The sequence below is a fragment of the Tenrec ecaudatus genome, chromosome 8 (assembly GCF_050624435.1).
Source record: "Tenrec ecaudatus isolate mTenEca1 chromosome 8, mTenEca1.hap1, whole genome shotgun sequence".
Taxonomy (NCBI): domain Eukaryota; kingdom Metazoa; phylum Chordata; class Mammalia; order Afrosoricida; family Tenrecidae; genus Tenrec; species Tenrec ecaudatus.
The window spans coordinates 126,224,775-126,250,053 of NC_134537.1; the positions used below are offsets into that span (position 1 = coordinate 126,224,775).

General features: G+C 42.6%; 1 protein-coding gene across 7 annotated transcripts in view; it reads right to left on the minus strand.

The window, feature by feature from the left end:
* The window catches only part of TENM3 (teneurin transmembrane protein 3), a 710,639-nt gene that overhangs the window by 220,015 nt on the left and 465,345 nt on the right, over positions 1–25,279 (minus strand). For all 7 annotated transcript variants that reach the window (XM_075556851.1, XM_075556855.1, XM_075556853.1 and 4 more), the window contains one exon: positions 15,709–15,946. In XM_075556851.1, the coding sequence (XP_075412966.1) occupies positions 15,709–15,946 (238 nt within the window). The remainder of the gene's footprint in view (positions 1–15,708; positions 15,947–25,279) is intronic.

The following is a 25,279-nucleotide window of genomic DNA, read 5'->3' on the forward strand; positions in this document are numbered from 1 at the left end:
GCCTGCATCAAAATCACCTGTAAGGTTTGTTCAAACAGGACCTCTGGGATAGAATTTCCCCTGCTGAGGCGCTGGTCCAGGGAGCACAACTGGAGGCCCTCTGCAATCGCCTATTGGCTTAGCTTCATGGTTAAGCCTCCAGAGTGCCATCAAGGATGTATAGCAAATCAGAATGTCAATTCCAAAGACTGGCTTAAAAAGTTACTACTGGCAGCTCAGCTGAGAAAGAATGGAATTTGGGCAATACAAGGCTCAATCCTTCTGACCTCAGGGTCAAATGGCTTAAACCTTTTCAACATTCCCTTTGATTCTTCTCTTTAATTTCACCTATTCATTAAATTTCCCCTAATCCGCTTCTTCATCTTCTCTAATCTTATTGCTATGTGTTAGGTATCTATGCATGTTTACTGACCTCCTTTTTATCCCCAATGAGACAGCAACATCTGCTCTCCTAATTCTTTGTTCCCTATAGTATCCACATCTCCCTGTACGTGCAGAACAATTCGTCACCGTAGCACTCCGGTTCTCTTGTACCGTCTTTCAGCGGGGCTTGCTGTTTTTCACTCAGAATTTAACACAGATTTATGAGCCACATGTAAGTCTAGCTAGTAACTCAGATTGGGTGTTTACAACTGCCCGTAAAGTTTTGACTATATTCTGCCTAAAGACAAGGCCACGTTCTCTTCCTAACCTTTCTAATGGGGATAGTTTTTCTATCTTCATTTATCCCCTAATTTTAATAACTTTATGTAAGAAGTAGCTACCACTTGTTCTTCTTCACAAACGATCTATTATCTACTGATCTAGTCACGCTACCTTTTCTGGAAAACTCAATTCCAAACATTGTAAAAGAACCGTGTGTGTGTGTGTGTGTGTGTGTTCGTGTGTGTGTGTGTGTGTTCTTTGTAATAGAAAGCACACACACACAGTCTCCTCATTCCTTTAGAGGCCTCTTATTTTGAGGACAGGAAAGACATATATTTCTTATGCCCCACATGTCTTTTGTATAACTTTTAACCCTTTGCAATGCCTCAGGTCAGAGTGGTAATAATCATTGTAATATTTCTAGTTTTGACCTGCTCAGTAACGACATCCTCACACCTTGCTTCTGATCTTCAAAACAACACAATGAGAGGAAAATAATTTAAAGAAATGAATAACTGTAATAGACTTGAGGGAGCAGAATATCAGCCCACTTGAAATCATCATTCCACTCGACTCTATTAACACATTTGTTTTCTTTCTATTGAGTTGCAAGCCACACTGAAGGATGCAGTCCTTGATCTCCATCAGCACGTGCTTTAATTCATCCAAGCAAGGTTGTTGTGCCTGTATATTACATGTTGTTTGTGGTAGTTACACAATTTCATGTCAACTTGATAAAAGAATGAAGGGCGAGTCTAGCCTATCAATTAGGTCACAGCTTGATTGATCCCTCCTTGTGGGTATGTCCGTGTCATGAGAATTCTGGGAACATCTCTCTCTCTCTCTCTTGGTTCTGCCATCAGAAGAGCCAGGCCTCTGTCTGTCTCTCTCTCTCTGCTTCAACTTCCTGTTGAAGAGCCACATTGAGCCATGCTGATGGCAGCCAGAGCCCTAGAGATGCTTCCACAACCACCGGATCCACAAGACTTTCTATCCACTGGCCTGTGGTCTTCTTGCTTGTGCTGTGTGAGTCTGAAAGAGGAATTCATGAACTAATACTGGACTTATGGGCTAATATCAAACTTATGGACTTGATCTGAATGGGCTGAGCTCTTTTATTGATGCATAATTGCCCTTTGATATAAAGCTCTTTCTTACACATATGAGTGTCAATGAATTTGTTTCTCTAGTCAACCCTGTCTAACACATTGTTCATAAGGCCTGCTACTGTGTTCTTCAGAATCTAACTATATGCAAAAGTGTTTTTTTCTCTCACTCCTTTAGAAATTACATGAAGATATGCTTTCAAGGATGGGAAGAAAATCCACCAAAACCCAATGCCATAGAGCTCACTCATATTCACTACATTGGGTGAGGTGGGCAGAGAAGGACCTACCTTACTTGAAACTGGTATGCGGAAAAGTAAACACTAACATCTAATGAATTTTGTCAATGGTCATTAATATTAAATGATCAAGTAGAGGTGGTGGTGGTGGTGGTGGTAGGTGATGTCAAGTCAGGTCCCATGTATTACGACCTATGTACAACACAATGAACACGGCCCAGTCCTGCACCCTCTTTACCACCGCTACGTTTGAGCTCATTGTTGCAGCCACTGTGTCCACTGCCCTTCTACTTTCCCGAACGTGATGTCCTTTTCCAGTGGCAGTTTTCTCCTGATAACCTGTCCAAAGTATGTGAGCGGAAGTCTTGCCACCCTCGATTCCAAGGAGCATCCTGGCTGTACTTCTCAGGCAGATTTGTTTGTTCTGGCAATCTGTGAGACTTCTAATATTCTTCCCCAGCGCATCCCAAATGATTCGTCTTTGGTTTCCCTTATTCAATGGTCAATTTTCAGATGCACACGCGGCGAATGGAAACACTGGCTTGGGTCAGGCATGCCTTAGTACTAAGTGACCTCCTTACTCGACAACACTTTTACAAGACTGCATGCAGTAGATTTTCTCAATGTAATACATCGCTTGATGTCTTGACTAATGCTTCTGTGAATATTGATTGTGCACCCCCAAGCAAGAAGAAATCCTCGGCAACTTTGATCTTTCCTCCATTTATCACAATGTTGTCTTACTGGTGAAGTTGTGACAACTCTTGTTTTCTTTACGGTGAGTTGCAATCCATACATCTTCATCATCAAGTGCTGTAATTCCTCCTTGTCTTTAGCAAGCAAGGTCGTTGTGCCTGGATGCGCTCCATGTTGTTCATAGGCCTGCTGCTCTGTTCTTCTTCATATAGTCTAGCTTCAGGGGTATCTGCTCAGCGTACAGACTGAGCAAGTATGGTGAAGACACAGTCAGTCCTGACTCATTCACTTCTTGATTTTAAACCAGTAAGGAGTCCTTTATTCTGTTTGAACAACGGCCTCTTGATCCATGCCTACCTTCCACAATGCAATGTTATGGATTTCCCACTCTTCCCAATACTATTTCTAATTTGTGATGAATGCCTTTGAAGAGTTCATTAAACACAAGTAAACATCTGTCTGATATTCTCTCCTTTGAGCCAAGATCCCCTTTCTGAATCTGGCTTGAATTGATATCGTTTGATAATTTATGCTATTTGTTAAATTCTCCTATTGGGTCACCTTGCCTTGGATGGATACAAATAGGGATCTCTTCCTGTCCATTGGCCAGGTATCTGTCTGCCAGTTTTCTGGGCACAGATGAGTGCGTCCATTGCTTCGTCGGCTTGTTGACACATTTAAATTGGTATTCCATCAATTCCTAGAGGCTTGATTTTTGCTTGAGCCTTCAGTGCACTTTCTGCTTCTTCCTTCAATACATTGATTCTTGATCCTATGCTACCCCTTGGAATGTCAGAATGCTGACCAGTTCTTTTGATACCGAGACTCTCAGTATTCCTTCCATTTTCGGATGCTTCCTATATCATCCCGTATTTTGCCCATTGAATCTTTTGATATTACAATTCAAGGCTTGAATTTTTTCTCTTCATTTCTTTCAACTTGGGTTTGCTGGGAATGTTCTCCTTTTTGGCTTTCTAACATCCCAGGTCTTTACAAGTTTCATTGTAGTATTTTGTTTTCTTGGTTGCCCTTTGGCAATTTCTGTTCAGCTTTTACTTCATCGTTTCTTCCATTTGCTTTAGCTGCTCTATGTTTAAGAACAAATTTTACCGTCTCTTCTGACATCCACTTTGATATTTTTCATTCCTTGTCTTTTTAAAGACTTTTTGCTTTTTTCATTTATACTGTTTTTGATAGGTTTTCTGGGCCAACATGGCACCTGTAAGAAGATATGGGTGGAGTTTAGCCTGTCAATCAGGTCTCAGCTTGATGACCTCATTCGGAGATACAACGGAGATAAATTGCTCTCTGGAGGCCAGCCCCTCCCTCTCTCTCTGCCTCCACCTTTCTGTGGATGGGCCATGTTGAGACCTGCGCGAACCCTGTGATGAAGCCACCACCATTGGATCCACACGACTCTGCACCTACCAGCCTGTGACCTTCCTGCATTCTGCATCATTCCATGAGGCTGTGAGAGTCTGAACAGGGACTCATGAACTAGTGTCTGACTTATGGACTTGAGTTGCACGGGGCTGGGATGTTTTCTCAATGCACGATTACTTCTTGATATCAAGCTCATTCTTATACATATATGACTGTCCCTGGTTTTGTTTTTCTAGTCAACCTGGGGTCACACACTGTTCTTGATGTCATCCTACAGCTTATCAGGTCTTCTATGATGCGTGTTCACTGGTTCAAATCTATATTTGAGATGTTCTCCAAATTCAGATGGGACATATTTAAGGTTATATTGTTGGCTCTTGTGGATGTGTTTTAACTTGCTTCACCTTCTCTCTGAACTTATCTATGAGCATTTGATGGTCTATTCCACAGTCAGCTCTTGTCCTGGTTTTGGCTGCTGGTACTGAGCTTCTCCATGGCTTCATCCCACCATGTAGTGAACTTGATTCCTTAGTATTCTATCTACCTAAGCCTAAACTTATAATCATTGTTTTTGTGTTGACAAAAGCTGTTTTCAATGAAGAAGTTATTGGTTCTTCTAAAGTCTATCTTGCAGTTTCCAGCTCTGTTTCTATTCCCTGGGCCTTACATTCCAACTACTGCTCATTCCTCTTTGTTTCCTACTTTTGTATTCCAATTACCAGTTATTATGAGTTCACCTTGACTGCATGTTTGACTAATTTTAGTCTGGAGCAACTGGTGCACAGATTTGAATAATAGTCTTATCACCTGCATTTCCTTGAGTGCATAGCGATTACCCTACCACAGACAACACAGTGTTTCAAGATAGAACTTGAAATGGTCTTTTGATGATTATGATGTTATTCTTCTTTAATTCGTCCTTTTTGGCACAGTACATCTTATGACTGACTCAAAATGCACGACACAAGTCCATTTCAGCTGACTGATGTGTAGGATATCAATATGTGCTTCATTTCATTTTGAAAACTTCCAATTTTCCCAAACTCACACTGTGTACATTCCTGGTATAGTAGTTTTTTTATTTGACAAAAGCAGACCCTGTGAATAAAATTAGCTACTGGGATCTAAAAGCAGAAAAGGGTAGTCTAAGTTGATCAAAGGGGGAAATATTGAAGAAACAATAAAATGTACTGATGTCCAGTCAATCGTAAATTAAAATTCCATATTTTTATATTTGCATTTGGATAACTTCTGTTCAATCACAAATAAGGTGCCCTGGTGGCCCAGAGGATTCTGTGCTGACCTACTAACCTGAAGTCTGCTCACTCTGAGCAGGAAAGAGGTGGTGGTGTGCTTCCAAAAAGAGTTATATCACCCTGGAAACACTATGGAATCGTCCTACTCTATCCTTCAGGTTTGCTATGAGTTGGAATCGACTCAAGGTAGGGTGTTGATTTTCAAATGGGATAATTTAAGAAAAGTGTGTGTGTGTATATATGTGTATGTGTGCGTATGCATGTTTGTATGCATGTGTATATATGTATGTGTGTGCATGTGTGTGTATGCGTGTGTGTATGTGTGCATCAATTTTGTAAGAACCATCCAGGAACTTTTCAAAGAGCTTCAACTATTTCACTTCTAAAGTAAAGGCAGCGTTTCTATAAATTTAACTAAAAGCTTTTGGAGGAAGTAATATATAGTCTTTAATTATAAAAGGAACTAATTTAAGGCATGTATGGATCATGATGAGTTGTATGAGCCCCCAATAAAATTATTTTTTTAAACCTAAAAAAAAAGAACTATTATAGAATCATAACACTTGAAACACTTCTTTTATTGTTACCGCTAAATTAAGATATATATTTTAAAGAAAAATACAGTAAGTGGGAAAGTTAAACATGTCCCAAGTAAGTAATCAACATTAAAATGTAAATGATATATTTGGAAAAGAAAACAAAAGAGCAAATATGCAACGACTCTGGCGGCGGCCCAGCGAGCTGGTGAGGCTGAGAAACGACTTCCTCATGCTGACAGCGTGTTGGGGTCTCAAATCTGTTACACTTTGAATTGATGTGCTATTATCTTTGGACGACTTTCACCCCAGGAGGTGATCCCAGCAAGGAAAATGTCTTAAATGAAAAGCTTACCAAGATGTATTTCAGCGCTGCTACCTGAATTAATACGAACCATTAGTACTATTACAAGAAGTGCTTTGAGACAAAGAGTGTTTCTAATATTTTACATAAAATTTAGTGATCTGGGTATGCTAATAACTACACTTGTTTAAGCAATCACCTGATCAATTAATAATAGTGGCCGGGCGAGCATGCTCATGAATGATAAAGAATTACGTGTGCATTCATCTATAAAAATTGGGAAACAAAACTGCAGAGTGCTGGAGTGATTTAATGAATTCTTTATGATCTTTCCCCCCTTCCATAGTCTTGAGTCAAACACGTATACATGATTTTACCAGACCCAAAACTGGATAAAATGCATGGGGCTTCAAAAAATGTAGGCAAATATTTCTAAGATGCCTTATCAACTTGCTGCCGTTTTCAGGTGCTGTGTGGTTGGCCCCCGCTCACAGGACCTCACGTGTAACCGGAGGCGCCACTGCCCTGTCCGGTGCCGTCTGTCAGGTCGATGCCATGTTCCAGTCCACTGCTGTACCTACAGCAGAAGGAGGTGTGTGATTTCTACACAAATATTTAGACACGTGGGAGATAGGATTGAAGTATGCTGCCAGAGTGCCAGAGAGGATTTACAACTATCTACTGCACTATGAATTATAAATTTCACACTGCCAATTTATATTTCAGCACTGTAAATGTGGATTTAATAATTAATTAATCCTCAACAAACAGGGCGCAAATGAAATTTTCTAAAAATATGGTCTATGGCTTTTCATCCTCTTAAGTTTTGGTTTCATGTCTCTACTGTAATAGAGCTCTGTGTGTGAACGACGCACAATTCAAATAAGCCTATCTTGAAACTGAGGGCCTTCCCCCTCTTCAGATGTAATTGAAAACTTTGGAGACCAACTACTACAACACACTGGAGCGCTGCTGGAAGTGTGGGTTAAGCCCTGGCCTGCTAATCTCAAGGTTAGCAGTTCGAAGCCACTGGTTGCTCCCCAGGAGAAAGATGAGGCTTTCTCCTGCCATAAGATTCCAGCCTCAGAAAGAGAGGGGGTCCCCCTCTCCTCGGTTGGGCTGCTCTGACTCGGCATTGACGTGACGGCAGTGAGTTTGGTTGGTGTTATAACAGGCAGTTAGCACGTGGTATTGTGAATAATGTTGCAATAAACACAAGTGTGTGTTTGCCTGTTTGCACTTCTTTCCCGAAATCCCTGGGATACATTGCCACTAGTGAGGATGGCAGGATCATAAAGTGTTTCTATTTCCCGCTCTTTTCGGTTTTCCAGGGCGCCTGTACCATGTTACAATCCCAAGGCAAGTAGATTGTACATCTTTTTTGCATCCTTGCCAGAATTTTTCGCTCTTTCTGTTGTCATCAGTGCTACTTCTGCCGGGGTGAAATGCTCTCTCCTTGTAGTTCTGATTCGCACCTCCCTGACAGCTAACACCAGGTAGCACCTTCTTGTGTGTTCGTTGTCCTCCTGGGGGAAGTGTCTGGAGAGTTTAGAAATTGGACCTGAGGTCTAGCTGAGTACCAATGGGCCCAGGCAGGTGACTTGAAGAAGATTAAGAAATCTTTGTGGGTCTGAAAGAGGAAGACTAGATCGCCGCGGAGGTGAGTTTCAATTCAGAAATCTGCTCGAGAATACAGTCCGTGTTTGTGGGACTCACTCACGACCTCTCCGGGTCCCTGTGCAGGGAGCTTCAGGCGTCACACAAAATGTCCCTCATCATCTGGCGGAGGAATGGTCCATTCAGGTGTTACCTTGCCGGTCAGCACGACTCACCGCTCTTGTAGCCAGCCTTCTCCCCACATTTCCACAGTCTCCTCTCTCTAGGGAAGGCAGGCCACCATCATCGTCATCAATCTCCTCTAGGAAGTTTCCCATTTCACTGCAGAGGGTATTGAACTATCCTCAGAATCAAAACACACCTCTCCGCAAAGTGCAAAAGCGTAGCTAATTCTTCACGGTTTGCACGACTCTCAGGCCACTGCCACAAGCAGCAGGTTGGCTATTTTTCCTATGAACGCACAGTACAGGAAAGGGATAAGGAAAAGTACAGAAACCAATATCCCAGGTACTTTATATAGATGGCATTTGAATGAATCTTGATAAATTCTTTCTGGAACAGTACCAAATCCATTTTATTGGGGTGGGGGAGATAAAAATGTATGAATAATTTATCCAGGTGACACAGCTAATAGAATGTTGAGATTTTAACCCAGATCTGTCTGTTTTAAAACCTATGCCTCTTCCAGCACACCATGACCGGAAAGCGGCAGTATTATTTTGGTGGAGAATGTAATTAGAACAAGACAATTCCTTGTGGTAATATTTTAAGTGCGTCAGAATATGAGGAGGTCAGATGCTAAGAAAATCAAGAAGGGGTCCTGACAGAATCAGAGGGGTTATCAATTAGAATTTATGAAACTTATTTGGCTAATTGCATGTCCCAGAATTTAATCTGTGGGGTAAGGAGAAAGGGCTCTGAGAATGCTATGGAAGAAAACAGGCTTCCCTTAAGGTTTGAAATTAAAGGACAAAGAAATACAATAGGCAAAAGTATGTCTTCACTCTATGAAGAAATGTAAGACTAGAGCATCAATTATCCTTAACAGGGTGTATTTTAATTGGTGTTGAAGCCAGACGCTGAAATTTCAGATAAAGACACAATTTTAAAATGAGAATTCCAGCAAAAGATAAAATCATCCAAGTACCGGTGCTGAATAGAGAGAAAGCATACCTCCATATATTCGTACATAAACCCACAGCACGTAAAGAGAATTGAGACATATTTTCACAGACAAAATTAGTGAAGGGAAAAGATGGGGAAATAACCTGCCAAACTATTTCTGAAGAAGGAGAAAAAGGCAGGTGACTTAAAATGCATGGGTCATGTAAACAATCCAATCATTCTTTGTGACCAGAGCAAAGGTCTAAATGACCTTCTAACTTGACCATGTTCACAAGGAAGTGACTAGAGCTGTGTTCTGAGTCATGAAGATGCATTTCCCTAGGTAGGATGCAAATTAAAGTTCTCATACATGAATGTTTTATACACAAGGCTGGTTCTCCAAAACCATACGTGTTCAGGGTACAGAACACTAACAAGTTGTTGGAGTTGTGCTTTTAAAAATCAGAGCAGACGATTAATATATGCTTTCTTAGTGGCTTGATTGCTATTACAAAGGAACAAGTTCACCTCAATTAAACAAAACACCACTCCCACTCTATTGGGCAGACCTTCATCCTGAGCAACCAGTACTGAAGCTTTCAGAGCCTGATGTCGGTGGATGCCTAACTTTGTGACTGCTGATGTCGGTGGATGCCTAACTTTGTGACTGCGGGGAGACAATGTATCTGTCAAGGCTTCCATTGGTTCATTGCAAACATTTACTGCTACAGCAGTCGACTGTCTCAAAGATATGAATGTTGCCTTTCATCAGAATTTTAAGACTTTTTTTCTCCTCAAGAATTAAATGAACAAATTTGTGGTTCCTACCTGTGTACAGGAATATGAGTCTTTTTACTCCTTTCTTGGAAACCCACGGGGCAGTTCTACCCCATCCTATAAGATAACTATGAATTGGAATCGACTCAACGACAGTAAGTTTGGCCATGTGCCATGTGCAGACTTACTTCATTGAAAGCCAAAATGTGATTTTAGTAGTTATTATTGCATTGGAAATGGAACTTCAGGTACAAACAGTTTATAGATGGCTACATCCATTGTTCTCATGGGGGGTCTAGGATTCAAAACCAGACCTACCCAACACCACTGTGTTCTTGGCAAGATGATAACCGGTGTTCCCTGTCCCTCCTGGATCGCCAGGTTTTATTTAAATATTGAGTCCTTCGGATGCCTGCTAGACAGAGCTTGAAGTGAAGAGTGTGTGTGATTGATGATTGATAACTTCACACTTAAAAAAACATGCCTTTGCTCTCTCTTAGTAACCATCAGCCCTCCATTCATAAGAAAATGGTTTGGGAAGCTCAAATTGTGCTGATGCAAGAGTGAACTTTTCCCATGAATTGCAGAAAGTTAGGGCCAGCTTTTACTACTGATTCATGTTTTAAGTGGAATATAAATGTATCCTGAAATCCAATGTTTCACATTAAAATATTAACTCCACATATTTCTACAACATTTTACTCAATTTACTAGTCTTACTATTCCTTCCCTGCTTGTTCGCCTGAAGAAAATAACGGTAACCATTTTACATATTGTTGAGGCGTGACGTATTTTACATCAAGGCCAAGAGAGCTTTTTCTGTGAAGGGGCTGACGAGTGAAGCATGTGTCACTCACTTACAAGAAAATGAAAAAAGCACAAGTCAGGGGACACACCTGGTTTCAACCAAGGGCCGCCTGGCCCTGACTCTCCTTTGCTTATGGCCCCTTCCCTTCAGCACCAGATAATATGGGCTTAAAAGTGACCTGACTCTTGGAACTAGGAAGCGTGTTAAGGGAACCACATGCCCCTCCTTGCTGGGAACAGCCTCTGTCCATGCTGATTGCCCAGCTCTCGTCTGCAATGGGCAACATGGCCACTTTTCTTTCTCAAGAGAATCAAATTCTTTTGTCCTAATTTTGGGGATCAACTATATGAAATTCTTTGTCCTAATTTTGGGGATCAACTATATGAAATTATTTGTCCTAATTTTGGGGATCAACTCTATGGTTATCAGTTGATTTGACCTGTCATTGGCATGCAATTTCTATTTATCCACCTAGTTAATGGGTGATGTAAGCAATGAATCCACTTGAATTCTAGCTAAAAGGCCAGTGACTCGCGCCCCCTCAGAGACAGTCCTGATGCCGGAGAGCTCAACGACCCCACTGGACACCCCGCACCCCACGGTTCTGTCTGACACACTCACTTCTCCTGCCTCCAGAACCGAAGCCTGTAACTGGGGCAATCGACGCAATTCTAGATGAGCTTCGATAAAAACTAACAAACGTTTAGAGTAGAGAGTGAGACTCTCCAAGATCAGTGCAAATGTCTCGGCCTCGGCCGCGGACAAACTTTGAAGTCTGCATACCGTCCCCTTCGTGTCTCCATTTTCGCTCCTCTTTTCCACATTCTGGACTAGTCTCTTTACGTATGTCAAGTCTTTTCCAGTGGAAAACAGTCCTTACTGAATGGATCTGTCACGAGGCGTGTCCACTGTGGGTCCCCGGGTGACGCAAGTGAAGCCCTCAACTCCTAGTCAGAGTTGGTGGCTGGGACCCACAGTCACGGAGGCCCCGCCTGGCCGACTCCACCGTCATCAGAAAGCGGGTGGAGGGCTACTCTTCAACTGAGGACGCTTTTGCCTGGTGCCATGCGGCCACAGCACGCAGACGGCTTCCTACACTTCAGATGCTGTTATGACTTCCTTGCCATTTCCCAGAACCGTTTGAGAGGGGAAATCAGTGAGGTAAGGCGGGTGAATACCTTTGTTCAGTAAACACCATTGCTGCCTACGTATTCTATTTGTTAAAGATGTAGCGATTGATCTCACATTAAAGCAGTCTAGGACACTTCGACATTTAAATTAAAAATGCACTAATAAAGAGGCAATTTAATATGCAATTCATACATTAATAATTACCAGAGCATTACTGAACTACAAGGTAAAAAGCTGTCTGAACATAACTAATGAACTATCACTGCCAGAGCAGACTTCAGAACACAACAAGGCTTGAATAAATCTTTCATTAAATGGCTACAAGCGAACCATTGTGTTAACATGTAGGAGTAGGTACCTCCTAAGCGGTTTAATTCACATATATAAATGAGGAACGCGCAGGCAATTAAGTTCACAATCGTTGAAGGTCAGGGATTCTCCACGAGAGCTGCTGTACGTCCCCTTTCAACACTGCAGCGACACTGGGTCAATGCGACGCTTTTCTTCAGCCACTCTGCATTCTGGCAACAACTCTTGTTACGTGCCAACGCAGCTGAGGTACAAAGCACACAAAGGGCAAGCTACGGGCTATCCCATCCGAAGCCGAAGCAATAATGAGCCTGCGTGTTCGGGATGGTATACACAGGCACTGATGGCTCTGTGTAAGGGATGACAATGTGGAGAGGCTATGCTAATGACCTGCACATGCTTATTTGGATCTTGATGTGGCTCCAAGAGCTCTGACTAGTGCAGATGACAGACCAGAACCACGCTATTTCCCGAGTAGGGATCTATGGGACGCAGTCGTATTGATTGTCTCCCCTGCAGCCAATGTTACCTTCATCAGAGCAGGGAAATAAACATTTTTATGGAAGCAAGAAACTGCCTGGCGGGGGGTGGGGTGGGGGTGGTGCCACAAAAGCTTTCTAATAAATTACAATGCGGGCGATACCGTTTGGGAACATATGGGGGAGACAGCAAAAATATTTTATGCCTTCTCTTCCAAGTCACACAAACTGTAAATCTGCAAATTATTGCGATTTTCATGGATTATGGTGTGCCATTTTGTCATCAATTATTATCAATATGTGCTGCAAGGGGAAAACAGTGAACATAAACAGGAAGGAAAATAGACTCTTATCTATAAGCAATCTGAATTTCATACTTCGTAGCCTGCGTGCTCTAAATGACAGTTTCAGGAAAGCGAGGAGAGGCATAAATTCCCATATGTTCCAAAGATGGAACTGCAGTATTAGATTTCAAAAAAGAAAACCAAATTGAGTTCATGGCAGACATAGGTTGCGATAAAGTTGTTAATACAGCTGAAACTGGGTTCGAGCATCATACTCAATAGGGAACCCTAATTAAAAAAAAAAAAGCAATGTTAAATAAGACTGGTTCTTCACCTCAAGAGTTCCAACCAAGTGAGAGTATTAAAGAAACCACAGTAGTACTGTGTGGGGAGGTGCGAAGTTCTCACATCGCTGTGTACGTTGATTCACCAGAGTGAGTATCTGCGAGGCGAAATACCATTCCTTTTAATTAGCAATACTCTAAATGTGAATCTGGGACAACCAGAACGAACAAAACAATTACAGATGAAAAATGTTGAGCACACTATCCAAGTTTGGACCCACTTTCCTTTACCTACAGATCTATTAGTGAGATCATAGCAACTGGTAGGTTTGCTCGTGGTATCAATTCATTAAACTGTAAAATGTGATTCCATTGATGGGGGATTCCATTGATGGTCCATTACGGACAGGGCATCGGAATGGAAGGACACCTCAGTGACGACTGACCCCCCTTCAGTATGCCTGCCTCAAGAGCTGGAATAAAGAGAAAGCCGCTGCCGCAGTCTCGCACAATGCCGGCACGGGTTATTCTCTAGCGATACCTTTCCCTCACCTCCTCCCTACATCCTTCACCAAAGTCCTTCAGAACAATATGAGGAGCAAAATGAACCCATCCTAGCTTTCTCTAAAATGAATGCAAGCCGTTTCGCTGTGCGGCGTCTTCAAGGGCTCATAACTCTCCTACTGAGTCTTAGTTGTTGAAGACTTCGTGCTATAAAGCAGCCATAAAATTAAACATGTTACTGAGGACTGAACTTGACACATTTCATAAATATTTGTCAAAACAATTATTGTCAACTACAATGCAATTATCTGTATTCAATTTGATGACTCAACTGGAAAATTACCTTCTTGCTAATAAAATTTTTCCAAATGACAATAGTGAATCTGTGCTGATTAGTTGTTCAGGATGTGCTAATTAATTACACTGGGTAAATTTAGCTCTGTGCTAATAACCTCAAGGGGGGGGGAGTCTGCACACGTGACTGCCTTAGAACGAAAAAGAAACCTTCCATTTGCTTCTTTTCCCTGGACTTTCACTATGTAATTTCCCCCAGAAGAGGGTCCAGGAACAGAGAGTAAATGATGAAACTCAACCACTCTTGGCTGACACTGTAGATAAAAAGATAAAGAGATCTTGGAACCTTGTCCTTAGGTCAAGAGGAAAAGAAAAGACAGAAGATTTTTATTGCTGACAACCCACTATGAGGTCTCCTGCTAGCTCATCCTCTGGGCAGAATTGGTTTAGATCATGCGGCTAATAGCAGAAATAGTAATTGATTCATCGTGGGACAGTGTCCTCGTCCAGAGCACATCTGAATGCGGAAGTTAGCCAAGGGGTCTTCGGGGTATGACCTTTGGGGGGGCCAGTGTCCAAAGGGACCCACTGTGCTTGATCTTCCAGTCTTTATGTGGTGACGATTCTTTTTCTCCGGGACTACTGGAAGCTTAGGGCAGGGAGGCAATACACAATAATGGTAATATTCGGAGACCGTTCCTGCCTAGCAGCCAAGAGGAGAGCAAGAAGGTAGGACACCGTACCCTTGGCTTTGACATACATAAGACAGAGGGGACACTGCGCTGCTGTCCAAAGGAAGAAGGTGAACGTGTGAATGTTGGAGATATTCAGTCATAAAAAGGACAAGCGACACAACTGCTTTTATTGATGCTTATTTTTAGATGAGCGGATTGCTACGTGTAGAACGGCCTGTGCCAGACGCCATCCTTTAAGACCTCGACTAGAAAGCCAGAGTGTGCACCAGGAAGGCCATCAGCGGGAAGCCTCTCAACGAGGACACTGCGGCAAGTCCTGGACCGTCACCCAGAAACGGGGGCACACGTGCTCTGGGTGGTTCCAGCTTCCAGGTGAGTAGGTGTATCTTTATAACCAGAAAATGGAGGTTTCAAGGTGGAGACTTCAGTTAATCACAAGGCAGAGTTTCCTAATAGAACGACAAAGCAATGGGAAACCTCAGGAAATTGTGGAGCGAGCATTTTAGAAGGTAGGTTCCAGATCGCTCATAGTGCACGATGCTCTAAAAGATGGTCAGCCGGTGGACACCTGCTCTGTGCTCAGATATCGACACTCGGGATACACTGTGACTTGTGATGGAATGCACCATGAAAGTCAGAGTAAGGAGAAACAAGGGGATGCTAGACAGATTCACCGAGTCAAGGATCACATTTCACATCTCAATCCTTTCCCCACATGCCTGGAATTTGTAGATAAGCAAAACATGTAGAAGAAGCAAAGGTTCATGCTAGGAATGTATTCTCATCTCTTGTAGGCGATGAAAACAAGGGAAAGTTCACTGGGCCAGAAACTAGGAACTACCAGCAATCTGGGAAGGGTTCTTGGCACAAACAAACGACAAGGGTCAATAAGGATGGCAAAGGTGTCACCGTGAGAAAAGCGCCGGGCTAGTTTTACTCTAGAAAAGCCCTGGGCTGCTCACCTTAAGTCCAGCAGTTCGAAACCACCAGCCACTCCCCGAGACAAAGATGAGGCTTTCTACTCCCATAAAGAGCTACAGTCTCAGAAACTGCCAGCGGCACTTCTACTCTGTCCCGTGGGGCCACTGTGTCAGAACAGACTCAATGGCAGTGAGTTTCACATTAAAGTTCAGATGTTTTAAAATGTGGCTTATTGACTATACTAGAATAGGTATGGCCTATGCAGGTGAGTCGTGTGGTCCTCGGAACCAAAGGATCTGAGTGCTTCATAGAGGGGCCGGGGACTGTTGTCATTACCTGCTTTCCAGTGGTACATTACTGCCAAGGACCCAGCTGTCCTGCAGCTGGACGGACTCGGGCGTGGTTTGCAGCTCGGCGGGCAAAGCAGCCGGCGGGGCCGGACTCTGGTTCCTTCTATTGGTCAGGGAGTTTCTATTGAGAGAAGTGATGGACGGATGATGCTGTGCAGAGTGCTGCTTATGGGAAGGTGGCAAAGGCTGCAGGGTGGACTGGCCTTGATTGTTTGCAGGTTGCTCTGGAAAAGAAAGAAAGAAAGAAAACTCATTATGGATCTGTGAAGGTATACATACCTATCTACGCACACGACCAATTTCTTGGGGAAACCGCTGCCGATACATTAGAATTAGCAACTGCATATAAATCCATAGCCTAATACATTTGCATATTATTCTATTAGCGGGTGTTCAGTGACATTCTCTAAGAGCAGGTTTACCCTTGATACACAAAGTTCTAATTAATATACAACAGATGGCAAAATTGCTCTTGGTTTTAATTTGTTTAAGATTTTTTTTTCATCTGGTTTTATTAACACCTACAGAAAACAGCATCTGACAGCTCCCCTAATGTTCCTTTAGATTTCAGCTTTTTTTTAACAAACCAACCCTGAAATTAAATGGGTAATTTTGGTGGAACACAAAGGTTTTCGAAATGCATATAATCCCTATAATTATTTAATGGAGTTTTTTTAAGCTTTATTTAACTGCAATAAATTATTACAAGCTAGTTGCTAAACAGCAGTCGACTACTCTAGTTTAGTGCATTTCAAATAAGGCAGCTCTGCACTATGATCCACTAATAGACGCTAAGTATTCTTTAGCAGAAGGTCACTCCGTGAAGCAGATGTTGTTTCATGGATATTTAACAGACTGAATCACATCTGATTACAACGTCAGAAGACTCATATACTTAATGACCGTTACATCCATTAGAACACACACAGAACAGATTTTCCAATTTCACAGTATGCAGTAGAACTACATTTTGGAGTAAGTCATAGGTGACTAGAGAGACTCATGCCACCAAGTCAGTAGCCCGGCACAAATATTTTGTTCTAAACCCCAACCCGAAATGATCCAGCAACTTCCAAACGGAAACACAATGCTAGGCGGTAACCACCCAAGAAATTCCCTAAAGCCGGTAGGTTGTAAATTGAAACCCACAAATTAATATAACATCTGAGACTCACTTTTCAATCTCCCCACCTAGCTTTGGGCATGCTCGGATCCTCAAATATTGTGTGTCAGCCAACAGACAGAGGGTTCCTTGACAGAGTACGAGACCCAGGGTCACACACACGCGTGGTGCCAATTTCTTACTAAATGCAGTTCAAAGTGCAGTATCATTTGGAAGCGATGGATTAAATCATGCTGTTAATATAAATGCACATATTGAAAGAGAATAGGAGACACAGGGACTAATTTCATCTACAATGTGAACTCCAGCAGAGACTGATCAGCCAAATGATACAGTCGAACGTTGTAATTCTGTTTGCACGAAATGAATATATGGTATGTCATCATTTGAATATATATTATCAAAACTCTTCGCCAGATGTAACAATGAAAATAACCCCTCCCATAGCCTATAACATCAGTAATTACTGCATGTTTCTAATGATCCACATCATATAATTTAACAGCTAATAATTTCTCAATTGAAATGCGGGGCAGAGGTAATACTTCTCTATATGAGAATAGAACGGCATCCCTACACATCACCTATTCTTGAAGATTCTCTTAGAAGAAATTGCAGAAAGTCTGCTTGGTTCACTGCTCTGGTGCCTCAATCTCACGAAAAACTGTGAGTGCCTCAATCTCGGTCACATTGAACTTAGCCCTTGAGGGAATGAGAGGGTTAAATAACATCAATGGTTCTAATTGTGTTAGCTAAAAAAGAAACTGACATTTAAAAATTCATGAATGATTTCTTATTTAGCTATCACATAACTAATTAGTTTTGTCTTCTTCAGCATCAGTGCTCATGAATTGACAAGAGGTGCTAACTATTTTAATTTTTCAGAATAGGAGGTGGTAGGCCAAGTAATTGTGGGAACCCACAGTCAATGTCAACGGAAGGAATGGAAACAGTGAAAATGGAGACAATTTCAAAGAGAAAAGGAACAAATCTCTGCCTAAAGAGAAATGGAGGTGGGTCATACAACTTCATGTTTTTAAGCGTGACTTCACAGAGGCCTGGCATCACCCTTGCTTCTCAGCATGGTTTGGGTCCAAAGCCCTTATCGTTATGCAACAATAGGCATGATGTGAAAGTGGAGGCTGTCTGCGTCCCCAGCCGCATCATCACCCATCTCCCAAATCACATCATTCCATAACTGCCCCGCCATCGAGAGCCAGGGCTCAGCCAAGTGGCTAGAGCTACAACCGTAACCATCACAGACAGAATTCTTCTGGCTTAGAACCCTGGGGTGGTTATTGCCAGATGTACAATGTTGGTGCATGAACTAGTCGGACAGTTTATTTACCATTGCCATAAATGGGAAATAATCGGATAACAAGACACTCAGTAAGTGAGCAATGGGTGTATATTATGAGCATGTTATTAATTATTAAATATTATCCCAGATGTAGCAACAAATACTGCATGAGGGGTCAGAGTGTCAAGCGTCTCAGTCCTACACCCCAGGCATTCCGATAGTTGGCCTCGGTTTTCTCATCTGAGATGTGGGAAATCCCATTGCTTTACCTAAGTCTTCGAGTAGCTCTTAGGATTCAGTGAATCTACTTATTTATTCATTCATTCACACACTTAGTCATCCATCAAGCAAGCATTTATCAAACCTCTGTGTTCCAGGGCTGCCACCCCTCGAGCTGTTTGTCATTGTGGGGACATGCAAGTTAACATGCCTGAAACAATGCTATTAATAATTCCAAATGCTAGCAGGGCCACTCATGATGGAGAGGCCTGAGCGTACCTTCAGACAGAGACACACTGGGAAGAAAGGCCTGGAGATCTACCTCTAAACATAAGGTGGTAAAAGCCCAATGGGCCAGCATACGCGTGTTCAATGTAATGCAGGAAGAAGCGTCCCTCAATTGCAAGATGTCCACGTGCATAATAGCTGCAGCAACGGCCGTGAGCAGGCCCCAGATCATGAACACAGTGCACGAGCAGGCAACCCCAGGGCCACTAACACCAACAACCACCACAGTTTCCAGGGGGGTGTGAAGTTATTATCAGCTGGAAGTGCTGTGTAAACAATTCAGGACTGAGGTCATGAGGACTGCTATTTGAAATAAAATGACTGTGAGAAACAATACTGTCGCCCACTTCAACATTTTGCCCATAAGAAGATTCTTATTCCTAAAAGAAATCAAAACAGAACCAGTAGAAGATAAGCTTTTAACGTAGGGTTACCTTGCGCTGCCGTGGCTTTCCCGAGGCTCACCCAGATCACTCACTGCCATCGGGTCTATTTCAGCTCAGAGCTCGCCTGGAGGACAGAGTGGGCCTGCCCCTGTGAGCTTCTGAGATAACGCTTTACAGGAGCAGTACAGCCTCGCTTTTCTTCCATTGCCCCAGTGGTGGTTTCGAACTGCTGGCCTGCAGTTAGCAGCCCAATGTGTGACAACTACACCACCAGAGCTCCTTACTCATTTACAAAGTAAGACTTTACCGAGAGCCGATAGATAGTGTTGCAGGCCCCACGCACAAACCCCGGCTCTTGCCTGTGGCCTCCTCAGGCTTGTTCAGCAGTGTGTTCTGTCTGCTGGGACCTCTTTTTGATTCACCTACCCAGTCAAGAGGACAGCTGTTTGTATGGGCAGAAGAGGTCTACTGATGAGAGGAATCCAGATAATGAGAGCTTGGTGTAATTGGATCCATGAGGGAACAGAAAAAAAAATGCAGTCTGAGTATGTGAGATGGGATGGCCAGAAATTTAAATTCTGTAGGATTCCACAAACAGAAGCAAAGTCCTAGGACTCAGTTAGGGGTCAGTGCTGGTGCTGCAGATTTTGGCTTATAAGATATTAAGAAGTCACTGGAGTATGCATGTATCTTTACCAACTTATACAAGCTGGAATAAGTAGAGAAAGCATAACAAGATAAAATTAAATTAAACACAGCCAGAGAGGAAGATAGAATAAAAGAAAAGTGAAAGTGGAAATGATAAGAGAAATCCAGCCATAGGCAAATTCAAAAAAATGCCTGCTATCGAGTCAGACAGACAGGAAATCAAAAAATGTACGCACTGGGGGCTCCAGTTTCTACACAAGCTAAAACCAAACCCGCTGCCAAGGAGTGAGTCTGCCTCGCAGCAGGCCTGTGTCGCCGGAGCACACCATGTCATCTTCCCTACCAGTGTTCAATTACATGATGAAGGGGAGGAGGGTGTCTTGTGTTAGTCTGGGTAGACCAGAGAAACAAATTCATAAACATGCATATGCATATAAGAAAGAGGTTTGTATACAAGAGCAATTGAATATTGAGAAAACATCCCAGCCCAGTCCAGATCAAGCCCATAAATCCAATATTAGCCCACATGTCCGAGACCAATCTATAAAGTCCTCTTCAGACTCATGAAATACATGCAATGATGCCGAATGCAGGAGGATCACAGGCCAGTCAGTTGGGAGTCTCATGGATCCAGTGGCGTTGGAAGCATCTCAGTGCTGGCAGGGGTCTCTATGTGGCTTCTCTGGTTCCTGAGGTCTGATTGCATCAGGGTAGGTTCATGTGGCTTCTCCCGTTCCCAGGGAGTAGCACCAAGTGTCTTGTCAGTAAAGCATCTCTTACGGAGTGAGCCTTGTCAGTAGCGAAAGGAAGTGAGCAGAGACAGAGTGTCTCCCGCCTCCAAGGAAGAAATATAGGAGTTCCCAGAATCCTCAGGGAAAGACCATGCCAACATAGAGGCCTCCTTGACTATGACCCGATTGACAGACTAGACTCCATCCCTTCACTCTTAATCCTCTCAAGTCCCAAATTGCACCAGATTACGTAACTACCACATGTCTCTTAAGAAAATGCGAAACATTTACTGGTACTGAGAATAGAGAGAAAATACTCTGGCAGGCTTCTACATGAAGACTAACAATATCCAGGGAAATAGTAATGAGCACGATTGAAGGGCCACAACAAACGGGAAACAAGGTCGAGGCATGGAGACCAGAAAAGCATCCAGGTGGGCAGATGCACAGGGGAACGGCTAGAGCAGCAGCTGAATATAGCCTTTTGCTGCACTGAGAGGAGGCTCAATATACGGTCCTTTCGAGAAAACATTTTGGATTTAATGACTTTCTAGATGGGACCCTTAGACCTCAGAGGCTAGATCTAAACATGTCCCTTTGTTCCTGGAGAACTCCAAATAGCTTCCTCCCAAACCAAACCAAACTCCCTGCCATTGAGGTGACACCAACGCACAGTGGCCCCTGTGAGCTTCTAAGATGAACTCTTTACAGAAGTAGAAAACCTTATCTTTCTCCTGAGGAGCTAATGGTGACTTTGAACTGCTGACTTTGCAGTGAGTAGCCCAACGCATAACCATGGTGCACTACGGCCCCAGGGATCCTAAATAGCTTCCTAGTGACTGTGAAACAGAAAATGAATTCTGCAGTACCCAGTACTGTATTTGCTGAATGAGAACACTCAATATTTTCCCAGTCATTTTCTCCGATGGAGCCTCTTCATAGAGTTTTCGTTCCAGTCAAACAGGCTGCACCTTCTCAGCACCCCCAGCTGCCCACTTAAACACAGGTGCTTCTATCTGGAAAGGTCTTTTCCCTCACCCTTTCTGTATTCAAACTGTAGTTACTCAAAGTCTAGGAAAGTTGCATTTCCTCTCTGCATGTTCTTGGAGAATTTTGTTTCCTTTGCCTGCCGCTTCTCATGTCCCCCTCTGGATTACAGTTCATGTGAGGGGGTGCTTTGGCTGGAATGCTGGTGAGTCACTAACGGCTCATGGTGGCCTTGTGACTGCGTAGAACTGCCCCACAGTGTGGGTGTCCCTGGCTGTCATTGCATCTTGGCAATCCTCCAGGCAAGTCGGTTCAACTCTGCTTTCTAGTGCCAATACAAATCAGATTCGACTTGATGCCAATAGGTTTGCGGAAAAAAAAAAAGTATGGAAGTAAAATGCCAAGCCTTTCTCCCATAGAGCTTCTGGGTGGGTTCAAAAGGCCAAACGTTCAGGAGAATATAAAAAGAGTAAGTACTCCAAAAATATTTTCTGAACGAATCAAAGACAAACAAACAAACACAGCTCACTGCCATCAAGTTGATGCCAACTCCTAACAGCTCTGCAGGACAGGGTAGAACTGCTGCTGTGGGTGTCTGAGGCTGAAACTCTTTACAGGAGTAGAAAGCCTTGTCTTGTTCCCTCGGAGAGGATGGTGGTTTAGAACTGCTGGCCTTGTGGTTAGTAGCCCAACATGTGGTTAGTAGCCCACTACACCACCAGGGCTCCTTATGAAGAATTCTATGGAGACTGCGTTGAAGTGGCAAAAACTGGAGCCGGCCCATGTTGCCTTTAATGGGAAGGTATTTTGCTAACATGTCCTACTTCTCCAACTAAAGTCTTATCTCTCGCAAAGCAGTGACTGAAATGTCTTTGGATTTCTCAGCCTTGTACTTCAAAAGCTCCTAAAAATGTGCTGATTGACAAACACGTCTTTTCATGGGAAAGATTGGAGGAAATTATGCTAAGTGAAGTCAGCCAATCACAAAGGAGAAGTACAGCAAGAGTCCCCTGAGGTAGTGCAACCAGCCTAGTAGGTATAGAAGAGACGCTGCCTATATCACAACATTCAGGTGGAGATACACAGGGAGTCGGGAGGAAGTTGGACCAAACCCAAGTAGGTACATGTCAGTCCAACACAAACATGGAGAAAGGAGGGAGGGGGGAGGGAGAAAAGGGGGTGAAAGTGAGATGACGACAGAGGGAGCAGGGCACTAACCCACCCAGGGGGAGAGTACTGGTCTTGTCTCCACAGAATCCGGATTGGACATGCAGACCCTACCATGGTGCACCAAACCACAAGGACAATGTGGCCGCGTGGAAGAACACATGGAAAGAGAGATCTACAGGGCTGGCCCCACCCAGAGCCCAACTGACCCCCTCCCTGTAAGTGGGTGTGGCAGAGTGGCACTGAACCGACAGGTTGGGGAGAGGAGCCAGGATGCCACACCCACATGGAGGCAGGCAGGGAGGGAGGAAACGAAAGAGAGCCAGACTGGACCTCACACTGCCCATCTGTAGACAATAGAACAAGTCCCCCACAGAGGGGCCACAGGAAAGGGATACGTCAACCAGGGTGCGGTAAAGCAAGGATGAAACACACAATATTCCTCTGGTTCCTTGAGGCTTCCTCAACCGCCACTACCATGACCCAGTGATGCTTCTCAATTCAGACTAGACCGGAGCATGTCCACAGGTGTACAAAGGGATGGGAGTTCACGACACACAGAATCCAGGAACAGGATGGGAATAGCGATTCCAGAAGAGTAGGGGAAAGAGCGGGTGAGGAAGGGAGAAAGGGGGCACTGATCGCAATGATCGACACATAACCATACCCCCCTCTACAGGGGGAAGAACCACAGCAAACATGGGCGAATGGAGACAGCAGTCGGTGTGAGAGATGAAAACAATAACAATGTACAATCTAAATAGTAACAATGTACAATCTAAATAGTAACAATGTACAATCTAAATAGTAACAATGTACAATCTAAATAGTAACAATGTACAATCTAAATAGTAACAATGTACAATCTAAATAGTAACAATGTACAATCTAAATAGTAACAATGTACAATCTAAATAGTAACAATGTACAATCTAAATAGTAACAATGTACAATCTAAATAGTAACAATGTACAATCTAAATAGTAACAATGTACAATCTAAATAGTAACAATGTACAATCTAAATAGTAACAATGTACAATCTAAATAGTAACAATGTACAATCTAAATAGTAACAATGTACAATCTAAATAGTAACAATGTACAATCTAAATAGTAACAATGTACAATCTAAATAGTAACAATGTACAATCTAAATAGTAACAATGTACAATCTAAATAGTAACAATGTACAATCTAAATAGTAACAATGTACAATCTAAATAGTAACAATGTACAATCTAAATAGTAACAATGTACAATCTAAATAGTAACAATGTACAATCTAAATAGTAACAATGTACAATCTAAATAGTAACAATGTACAATCTAAATAGTAACAATGTACAATCTAAATAGTAACAATGTACAATCTAAATAGTAACAATGTACAATCTAAATAGTAACAATGTACAATCTAAATAGTAACAATGTACAATCTAAATAGTAACAATGTACAATCTAAATAGTAACAATGTACAATCTAAATAGTAACAATGTACAATCTAAATAGTAACAATGTACAATCTAAATAGTAACAATGTACAATCTAAATAGTAACAATGTACAATCTATCAAGGGGTCACAAAGGTGGGGAGGGGCAGAGGAGCTGAGACTAAAGGGCCCCATAGAAAGTACATGTCTGGAAAAGAATGCAGGCAACATATGTACAAATTCGCCTGATGCAAGCGATGTATGGATTGTGACAAGAGTTGTAAGAGTCCAAAAATAAATAAATACTGTATATACTCAAGTACTAGCCAAGTCTTTCAGCACATTTTTGGTGTAGTTTTTGTGGTAAAATTAGGTGCCTCGGCTGATATTCGGTTCAGCTTATACTCGAGTATGTCTGGTAAGTAAGTAAATTATATAAACATAAACAATTGTGCTGACTGACTCCGGACGTTTATGCAAAAGCACAAGGGGACATCTTGTCCAGTCAGGGCACCCACGTTAGCCCCCTCAACTCCCCCAGAGACTGGTCATTGGAAACTGGTCTCTGAAATGGTAGCAAATGATCTGATTTCTGAACTCTACCTTGTAAGACGTGCAAGGAATAGAAAGATTATGTAAGTTACTTATGACTATGTATCGTATAAAAATGTAAGCTATGAAAGGAGCTACAAAATAGATGGCACAGCCCAAGCATAGCATATTTCCCTGTATTGTAAAGCTTATGGCTACGCATGTTCCAAATGAGATGCCTTGGAAAATGTGCGAGCTTGTTTTCCCCAAATTCTCTTCCTTATTATTTTTTTTTACAAAAATGCTCAGCTCCAGGTTGACTGAAAATTATGCATTACATTCAAACTTGCTGAATCCACTCTTTTTTTTTCTCCTTGTCTTTTCCAGAGTCTACTGCTCTTTCTACACCAGAATGCTACTTTGAGGACTAAGGTGCATGAGACCCAACCCATGGTATTTTCCTGTTTTTTTTGGAATTAAAAAATATATGTCTATATTTTATTCAATACTTTTATTGGGGCTCTTACATCTCTTATCACAACCCATACATTCATCTGCTGTGTCAAGCACATTTGCACATGTGCCGCCATCATCATTTCCGAGCATTCTCTTCCCACTTGAGCCCCTGATATCAGCTCCCCATTTCTTCCCCCTCCCTCCCTGGCCCACCCTCCCTCACGAACCCTTGATAAATTATAGATGATTATTTCCATATCTTCTATCATCCTCCCTCGCCCCTCACCC